General features: G+C 44.8%; 1 protein-coding gene across 1 annotated transcript; it reads left to right on the plus strand.

The window, feature by feature from the left end:
* The first annotated feature begins 7751 nt into the window (after positions 1 to 7751).
* Positions 7752 to 10536, plus strand: LOC109942863 (uncharacterized). Its single transcript, XM_035963414.1, has 2 exons — positions 7752 to 7919; positions 7993 to 10536. Exon 2 carries the CDS (start codon positions 8102 to 8104, stop codon positions 8759 to 8761), a length of 660 nt encoding a protein of 219 aa, XP_035819307.1. The 5' UTR covers positions 7752 to 7919; positions 7993 to 8101; the 3' UTR covers positions 8762 to 10536.
* Positions 10537 to 10668: the final 132 nt, after the last annotated feature.

Consider the following 10668-nt stretch of genomic DNA (forward strand, 5'->3'; position numbering starts at 1 on the left):
TATTCCGAACATCATGAAAATTTAGGAAGAGCCCGAACAAATAAAAATAAAAACGATGTCGCACTCGCGACAGATGAAACAGATGCGATATTAAAATCATGATAGGCGAAGATGTTTTAAAAAAATTAGCATCTATTTTATCCACTGATATTACGTGCCTAAATCCATACTCGTTGTCGAGCAGAATATAAACACCAGGGGTGTTACAACCCTCCCCCCTTAAAAGAATCTCGTCTCGAGATTCGGAGCGAAAGACTTTTAAGAGAAGAGAAGTATGTAACCCATGTCCATATCAGCGGTAATCACAAGGCAGTTCCAAGCAAAGATAAGTGTCTCATGATGTGGTTTCTCTAGTGGACATACCATATATCGTCTTAGGCTAATCTAGATATGTCCACCAATAGAGATGATATCTGCCAGAAGAACACATAAGGTTCCATGTGTGCAGTTTGCTTTTTTCGATGACATTATACTATCTGAGTCTGTTGGGCGAGTGACAATTACGCGATTTTACCCCAAACAGAACCAGATGCAACCTCTTGGGTAAAACACACAGAAAGAGGTTTACCAACAAGTGGCCATTTGAGGAATTCAAGTTCCAGGAAGATAATAAAAATTTGAGGAACACATTAGTGAAGATGATCAACAAAGGTTGACTTCACAATCAATCCACTTTATCAAGCACTAGGCATGGCTCGACTTGATCACACATGCTGGAAAAGCACACGTGAGGCAATCGAGGCATGACTAGAGCGATGACTAGGTGGTTACTGACCGACTTAATCTCGATTCTTGTAAGTACTTTCTTTAGGACGGGTTGAACCAAAGTGAGTTTAGATAACTCGACAAAAGGATCTCTAAACTCAACCTTTGTTTATTGGGCTGTTACAAGTTAGTAAAACCAACTTGTTGAACTACTTTTGACATTGAGCAAGTCCTCTCAGTACCATATGTAAGCCAAGGGTTGAGAGTTCACATTTGCTAATAGGAGATCATGTATTTGGGTAGAAATTCATTTGGTCAAGTTGTTCTTCCGTTTCTTCATGCGAGATGAATTATCCACTTGGTTAAGGAATATAGGGATTAATAAGAGAGTGAATGAACAAACTACTGCATCTCAGCAGCAGGGGAAACCCAATCTCCATTTTGAGAGCTAATCAGTTGTTTTCCAACACTAAAAAGCTCCAAGGCTTCACCTTTACACAAAGGATGTAAATGGAACTTGTATGAGTAGTCACTATTAAGATCAAAAGAAAAGAGACCACACATGGAAGTGGTATGCCCTTTTGATCCAACAAAGATGATAGATGTTGCTTGATCTCTTCGACAAACAACGTAGAAATTATTTCAAGGGAATTGTTTACGGAAGATCACACATCAGTGTAGTTCCACAATGGATCATGACCAGAGACCTCGGTACCCGCATGCGCCAAGCAGCATAACCTTGCGTGTACATTCACAAGGGGCTCTCAGTTTCGTCGTGGTACCACAAGTCCTTAACTATGACACCATTGCCGAACAGCACCAATAATGAATCTCACGTGGTAAGAACAATTTGTGTAGAGATAACATATTGATATAATCTCATAATGGATTATGACTACTAACTGTGATACTAGCGTGTACCGAGCAGCACAACCTTGTGTGTATACCCACAAGAGGCCCTCGGTTTTGGCGCGGCATCATCAATTTTAGTCATAACGCCAATACCAGACATAACCAATAAGAAATCTCACACAACACAAATAGACTGGTCAAGGATGACAATATACAAAAGAGACTCCATCTGTAAGAATGGTTACAAGTAGAGAGCCAAATAGATCGTGGCCCGATGAAATGAACACGATATGGCCAAAACCTAAACTTGATGAAAGGAGTATGATGGGAGACTGTTGCTTTAGCTCAAGAATATTTCTACGCCCATCATAGAGATCACGAGGAAAAGGATTAATATCTGATTAGATACGAAGGGAAAACAATCACAAGATTAAGTTGGTATGCCTTCGATAGATATGAGGAAACCCAAGACATCAAGTTCAAGGAAAAGATTGGGTAGTCCTTTCCTAAGTTAGGTTGATAAAATAACGACATGATCCTTAAGAAGAGGCAAAACTGGATAAGGGATATAACTCAAGATTCTCGTTTTAATCCTGGGTACACTTTATGTCCAACAAATAAATTATCTAAGCATTTAGTTGCATGGGTTTGGTCGTGGAGGGATAACGGAAAATTCAAGTTTGGGTCATGGTTCACTAAATAAGAACATGGCCTAGTTTTGGGGCTTAAGCAAACAAGTCACTAGCATTCTATCAACACACAAGCATAAGAGTAAACACGTATAACACCTAAACATATCACCTAAAGAATGGAGGACAGCTATTTCATCGAAGTTTATAATACAGCATTACACCACATTATCCACTATCACTGTTTACTAGAATATAGATGAGAGGAGCATTTTGGATGTATAGGTGACAAACACAATGCAACAATCAGGATGCATACTCGTCTTATTTGTCCTCACTGATTTGGCCAACATAATGTGGCAATAATGTTCTATATCGGTGGCATACTTACGACTCTCTCGGTATTTTACTAGTCGTCAACTACACATACGTTTTCGAGGTTAGTGTACCTGCAGAAAAATTCCATCACAGCCCAATTTCCCATGATGCAGTTCACACATGACAGTTTATCACAGTTTATACTCCATATATTTCTATATGGAGGCCAGCTCATCATTAAGCGCCGAGCCATGCATAGGCGCTGTTGCCACACTTTAACCAAGGGCAACTCATTATGGTAACTCACCTTCTTACCTGAGCGTAGTTGCGTCGTTGCAAGTACATTACACTTCTCAGTATTTCCATGTTTGTATACTCATACACATCCATGGGGTACTGAATTCCCGAAAAGTAAATACTCCACATCGCAGCTTTCATATATACATAAGTGTAACATGTATATAATCAAGCGCTTTTCACACTCTTCCCTAGACCGACGTTTGTTCGGTCATGCTCTCACATCTCATCTTACCTTGAGCGTTGATCCATCCATAATTGAATGGCCTAAAAAAATAACAATACACATGTATGTAATATCCACACGGTTGTGGGTCCTTAACTTAGGGCTTAATAGAGGATGTCGCTAGCATTATAGTTTTTCAAAACTGTTTTTCAAAGCCAAACAATATGTTTAGTTGAAAATAGGTTTTATAAAACCAAAACTTTGTTTTGAAAATACGTATGTGACCGTAATATACTTAATCTTGCTCTGATACCAGTTGTGGCAAAAACCTCCCAAGTTATTGGGCCCACATGCACCTGCCCTTGTCACAAAGACCTCAGACGGGTATGCATGTGAACCAGATAACTTAACAGGATCTGTCCGAGTGCCCCAAGGACCTCGGATAAACCACTTACAACCAGAACCGCAAGATTAAATAAACACAAATCACACACCAACATTTTGCAGCGGAATTTCTTTATTACAAAAGGTTACAAGTTACATCAAATTTACATTATGTTTATCGGAGTGATTACAAAGTGATTCAAAGAAATAACTTTAAAATGTTATAAATTATTTGTAGTTTTGAATTATATGCTAGCTCAAGTGACCATCCTCGATAAGAAGTATAGAAGAGGTACTTAGACTTATAAGAAGGCCAAGCCCACCGGCACTTAGCACCATCCGCAGCAACACACTTCTATTTTCGGTTCTTCCTACTGCTTGGGAACCACCTTTGCACAAAAGTAGCAAAACTCCGTAGGCTCTTCACCTAAAACAACATGGGACAAAGCCCTGAGTACGAAGTGTACATTCGCAAGTCTTACCCGACTAAGGAAGAAGACTCTCAAGGATATGCTGGATTTAGGAATCAAGGAGAGGCTCTTAGCAAGAATCAACTTAGATACTTTTGCAGAAATAGCTTACTAAAGTGAGTCCTTACTTTCAATATTTTAACGCCAGCTTAAATATTAATAGACTCTGGTTGCACCTAGTCTAATTTCACCATCTCATCAATACAACATCATTTTTACTCATAATGTTTACATCCTGACTTAGGTTGCAGGTCAGTGACCAAGTCTCCACTGTCCGGAGATATAATGGCGATCCGAATCGATTTACTCAGCTGAGGATCTCTAACCACACGACATATGTAGCACTTAACCCTTGCATATGTCAACCATTCCTACAGATCCTCCACAACGTGAATCGGTCTGCGCTACCCGGGACCACAGTACTCCTCCATCCAGTCTCTAGCCAGGAGGGTACACGCTACTCCCACCATCTCCCACGCCTAGTGTGCGGTTGTCTATTCACGTATGGAATAGCCGGGTTCAAGCTTACCCTGTCCCATATCCAGGACATGTGGCCAGTTAAGATAGTCCTTGATCATACAGGCCTACATACACATCCAATCCTTAATTAACCTGGGTGGAGCATTACCTGTTCCTAGCCAAAGTCTCGATTTAAGTATTTCCATCCTTAGGATTGTTTGTGTTCCTTAGGATGAAAAGAGCATTATAGGGAACTTTGCAGTAAGATCCCACCATGCTCCCAATGAAAATATTCTTGTAGGCAGAAGTCATCCTTCCTCACGATAAACCTGAGCTAGGCATAAGTGCAAAGGACAAACTCTATCTGCTTAAAAGCAGGGCTAAGCATTTTTTGTAAATCATATTTTGATACTTCACCAGAAGTATCTATAAAAGGAATGGATTTCAAGGTAGCCAATGCATCAAAGGGTTTCCAAGCAACTCCTATAAACCTAATGCACATTCACTAGACTTAAAGTGTGTAAAAATAGTTTAAAAACACAAGGAAGGGGTTGCATGCACCGGGGCTTGCCTGGGATAAACACTACGTTAGTGTTTATTAGACGTCGATCACTTGACGACCATCCTTCGTTCTGATACTTGCTTTGTCTGTCCATCTTCAGGTTGGCCCGACTGACGACACTGTCCCGCGGAGATGTCCACTCTCTGCATTATCCTAGGGTCGTCTTCCGCATCACGTGATTAATTATCGTACCTAATTGAAATGCATTATGCACATGAATGCATATAAACAAGAATAGAACAAGACTAAATATTGCTACACGACAGTGAATTAAACATCTAGCGGCGAGGCGCTGTACCATTTTATATGGAAACACTAGTTATCGATATACGACTAAGCGCAATAATCACAAAATAATAAAATATACATACTAAGGCTATCTGCAGTCGTCGACTGGGAACCTCACCCTAAACGTATAGGGTAACCATTTAGGGTGAAAAGCCCTGCAGCGGATGACTCTAAACATCACCCTACCACAAGGTGGACACTCTCTCACCCCATATTTACAGTGCATCGAGTTGCTCCCCTATGGACTCTCTCTCCTCTGCGTGATGGCTGGATCGGCAGCAACGCAGCTGGATGTGAGGTAAAATAAATAATAGAATATGTGATAGTTGGTATAGGGTAGAGATTTAGGGTAAATATGACTGCGGGGGATTGTGTGATAGAGTAGAGAATCTTGCTGACCAGGATAGAATATTCTTTTTAGAGTAGAAATTTAGAGTTGCACGAGTGCGGATAGCCTAACTACAGCACTAACGTCCTTCCTACTTAACCGAATTTAACTCATACATCAGGCAACAACACCCTAAGTATAAGTTCTATACTTTCCCTAAGCTATAGCCTATACCAAACAATTAACGAAAATTAGGCTCAAGTTTCCAAGATAATTAAACTCAAGACTACAGATAGAAATCATTTATAGCTTTCTAACCCACTACGCTAATTAGCTCATACTGTACACTAGACAAACAACAGTATCACGTATGACTAGACTGACCACATCAGATACGAAGAACCAATTTAATTACACGCTGCATAACTTATATATTAAATCTAAATTTTACCACACAACAAAAATCAGCTAAACACAAGCGATACCGATTGATCCTACCAAACTTATCACTCGTTTCATCCATTCAACAATTTAGCTAGCAGGAATAATAGATCAGCTTACCCACACAAACCAATTCGATAACCACGAGAATGATGACGGTGGGAGGGCACGAAGGGGTTCTACGGAGCTTGGCACACAGCGATGATGTAGGGACTGGCGTGCTGCACCAGCGACATAGGGCTTGGCGAGCACGGATGTTGACGAAGTACTTGACGACAAGGACGAGCAGCCTGGCGAGCGCCTTGAGCGTGAGGGGAGGCACGTCCTGGCAAGCTCGGTCGATGGCCAGCAGCGTGGTGGAGTTCGAGCAGAGATGGCACGGCACACGGTACAAGGCCGAGTATAGGCGCAACACTGAGAAAAACTCGACCAGGCGACGGCGAGTCGACGTTGTAGCGGGGACCGACGGCGAACTCCCATGCGGTGCGAGCGCGAGTCCGACCGGCAAAAGCTAGGATGACCCAGGTGCACAGAGGCGAGGGGCACGAAACCGCAGCGGCGCGAACTGGTGTGCAGTGAGACGCCAGTCGCGCGCAGGCAACAGGCGATGGTGGTATGAAGTCCGAATCATGCGCGATGCGGGAGGAGCAGCGACGACGAACGGCTTGTTGTGGGTGGCGCGGCTGGAGGAGGCACCGCTATGGAGGGACCGACGGTCGGAGCAGTGCACGTGTCCAGAGAGGGAGCCGGAGACCTGAGTGCAGCTTGGGGATGAGCAGAGGGGAGCGCGTATGGGCGGAACGCGGAACTCCGGCTGGGCGCGCGTCGTGTGGAGGTCTGGAGGAAGACGAACAGGGACTTGACGCCGGCGAGCGGAGGAACTGGGCGCCGACAGAGGAAGAGGGAGCTGGGCGAGCTCCAGGGAGCTACGCGCAAGAAAAAGCTCCACGACAATGGGGGTCGCAGCTTGAAGAAATACCAGGGAATGGGACGCCGCGAGCTGGGAACAGGGATAAACGCCGGCCATGGAACCGAGCAGGGTGAAGCGACCGGCGCAGGGGAACTGGAGCACCGCGAGAACTCCATGGCAGGGCACGACGAAATGGCCGAGACGGAGAAGTCCGAGCGTAGTCATGGATGCAGGAGCAGAGGAGATGGACGTGCGCGCAGCAGGAGCTGGAGCAGAAGCACCGCGCAGAGGGGAGAGAGAAGGAGCACCGCGGCGAGCAACAAGGAAGAAGACGCGCAGGGGACAAGCTTGGCTGCCGGCAAAAATAGAGAGCTTCAGCGTGCGAGAGAAATATCACGGGGAGAGGATAAGAAAGAGAAAGCGTGAGAGTGAAGACGTCGGCTGGAAAAAAAATTAGTTGGAGGCGGCGGAAGGACCAGGACGTATAGAGGTACATGAGGCACGGGCCCGTTAACCCGGCCCGAGGCCCGTTTTTTTGGCCCGGTTCGCGCCCAGCCCGGCACGTATGGGATGGGCCCGGGCTGGCACGGCCCAGTGGAGCAGGCCGTGCCTGGGCCGCTGGCCAGGCACGTGGGCCGGCACGGCACGGCCTGCTCCACGCGGAGAGCCCGGTCGGGGCCCGTAGGCCGTAGCCGACGCCGCCCGTGCCCCTTACCTCCTCGCCTCCTCGCCCCAAGGGGCCCACCTCTCAGTCCCTCCGCTCGCACTCGCATTCGCACTCGCACCCTGCTCCCTCTCTCTCTCTCCCGACTCGGCGGCGATTGACTTGGCGATTGGCGATTCCCCTCCGACGCCTCCGTCGCGGCGCCGCCCCTGTCCAGCGACCTCGGCTCCCGTCCCCGACACCGGTGACCTCGATCCACCAGCTCCTCTCTAACCCCTCTTCCCTATCCAATCTCCTCTCTCTCGGTGAACTATGTGAGTTCGTGTTGTCGTCTCATCCTCCCCTCCGGCCCTCCCCAGCTCGCCGTCGTCTCTAATCGGTCTCTGTCTGTCGTGTGTCGTCTGGGTGGCCCCCGTGTTCTCCGGCATCGGGCTCCGGTAGCACAGGTAAACCCTAACCCTAACCCTAGATCTTTCGTAAACCCTAACCCTAACTGTATAATGTTTTGCTCTTTTGTAGGTCAGTTGCTGATGCCTCGTCTTCCTCCTCTGGGGTAGATCGGGCACGGCGACTGCGTGCTCCGTTGAGGGACGGTGCTGGAGATCGGCCGTCCGCGGTGAAGGTCGCCATGGCGGATGATGACGATGTCAATCCGGTCACCGGCAACGACGACCTTCGCACGGCAGGGCTTGTCCCAGATGACGAAGACGACATCCAGGCTGACGCTGCTGCTTTGCTCGGTATCGATCTAACCTCTGCTCCTGTCGATCTAAGTTCTAATCCGACCAACGCTGGTGGAGGGCCTGCTACGGCCACCGATACTCCGGTCGGCTCCACCAGCACCGATGGTGGTACTGGTACCTCATCTGTTGGTAAGCGTAAATCTACTGTCTGGGTTGATTTTGATGAGGTATTTGAGAAAGTGAATGGGTCCAATGTTCGAATTGCTGCTATTTGTAGAATGTGTAAGACTCGTTTATCTGCTAGATCTTCTGCTGGTACTGGGCATTTGCTTAGACACCAGAAAGCTTGTAAGAAGAAGGTTGATCACGCTGCTAGGGTCCAGTCTAGGCTTGCTTTCAATCCTGATGGTTCTCTACACAATTGGGAATATGATCCTATTTTTGCTCGAACTGAGTTATGTCGTCTGATTGCTAGGCTTGACCTTTCATTAGGTATTGGTGAGTCACAGGCCTGGGAGGATTATATTGCCCGTGCTCATAACCCTAGGTTTACCAAAGTGTCTAGACAGACCACCACTAGAGACCTTCTGAAGCTTTTCACTTAACGACGTAATGTGCTTATCAATTCTGTGTTGCCTGCTACTTCTTCGGTTGCATTAACCTCAGACATTTGGTCTGGTAATGCTAAGGAGGACTACATTAGTGTTGTCTGTCATTATGTTAATGCTGATTGGGAATTACAGAAAAAGGTCATTGGTCTTAGGCTTATTGAGGTTAGACATACTGGTCAAAATATTGCTGAAAGAATTGGTGTTGTGGTTGAGGAGTTTTGTCTGGTTGACAAGATTTTCTCTCTCACTCTAGACAATGCTTCTTCTAATTCAAAGGCTATGGATACATTGACACCTTTGTTTGCTGGTTATTTGGGTCCTGATCCTTCTTCTAACTACACTCTTATGCATCAACGTTGTGCTTGTCATATCATTAATCTCATTGTGAAATCTGGAATGAAGAGACTGAAACCTTTTTTGGAAGATTTTAGAACTGCAATTAATTTCTTAAATGCTTCTAATTCTAGAATAGCAACATTTAAAGAGTACTGCTTAGCAAGGGGTGTTAGACCCAGAAAATTTGGATTGGATATGGATGTTAGATGGAATTCTACTTATTTGATGCTTAAACACTTGGTCCCATACAAAACTGTTTTTTTTTGTCTTCATCAATTCACATTATGAGTCACAATTATTGCCTCCTAATCATTGGTATGTTGCTGAGAAGATTTTAGAGTTTCTAGAACTGTACTATGACTCTACTGTTGTTCTGTCTGGTGTTTATTATCCAACTAGTCCACTAGTTCTTCATCATATTCTGGAAATTGCATCTCATTTGAAAGCATGTGAAAGAGATTTAAATCTTAGAACTATTGTGTTTCCAATGCAACTTAAATTCCTTAAATACTGGAGTGACATACCTTTGCTATATTCATATGCATTCATTCTGGACCCTAGAGCTAAGATGAGAGGTTTTTTTAATGTGTTGCATTTACTTGGAGAGTGCACTGGGTGTGAGTACAGTACATATTATGCTGATGTAAAAAATGAATTGTATAAACTGTTTACTAAATATGAGACTAAGTTTGGTGCAGTTAGGGCTCAAAGGGCTGCTCAGCCTTCTATTCATACAGGTAAAAGAAAACAAGCTTGGGGAAGAATATTTGGAGATTCCAGTTCAGGTGTTGTTGGTCCTCCCCCTAGCTCTACCCCTTCTGCTTCATCTTCATCTGCTATTTGTGAGCTCTCAGCCTACTTAGACAGTGACAATGTCACTTCTTATGAGGATGATTTTGATATACTTCTCTGGTGGCGTGACCACAAGCTAACATATCCAGTTTTATCCATAATGGCAAGGGATATTATGTCTGTTCCTGTATCTACTGTCTCTTCGGAGTCTTGTTTCAGTTTGACAGGGAGGATAATTGAGGAGCGACGACGACGCTTATTGCCTGAGAATGTGGAGATGCTGACTTGCTTAAAAGATTGGGAATTAGGAGAAAAGAGAGAACAACATGCTGTTGACAATCCAGAGCTTGAGGACTCATTCCAGAATTTATTTCTTGATGAAGATGAACCTGTTGCTGCTTAGTTGTAGTCTTCTAGACAGTGATGTGGTCATCTGACATGTGCTTTCACTGCTTTGTCATTGAGTGATTGTGAGAGAGTCATTTTGTATTGTAATATACATTTGTAACAGATACAAACTTAGTGATTAAACTTTTGAGCTGGCTGCACTCTTTTTTCCTTTCTAGGGTTTCTCACAAGGGTGAGTTTTACCTAGAAAGGTTTTTAATGAGGCAGCATTGCACAAAACAGCTCATTTATTATATTTGTCTATATTTTATGCCGTTTTTTAACTTTGGTTAAATTTCTCTATGTTTTCTGCTGTTTGGGATCTCTGACGGGCTGGTGCTGGCACGGCCCATTTTTTTGAGCGTGCCTAGCGGACTGGCCCGGCA

This window comes from Zea mays, chromosome 10, assembly GCF_902167145.1.
Source record: "Zea mays cultivar B73 chromosome 10, Zm-B73-REFERENCE-NAM-5.0, whole genome shotgun sequence".
NCBI classification, from domain to species: Eukaryota; Viridiplantae; Streptophyta; class Magnoliopsida; order Poales; family Poaceae; genus Zea; species Zea mays.

What these genes read in the sequence shown, in the direction of transcription:
- LOC109942863 (XM_035963414.1), top strand. Translation starts at nt 8,102, where the DNA reads ATGGCGGATGATGACGATGTCAATCCGGTCACCGGCAACGACGACCTT.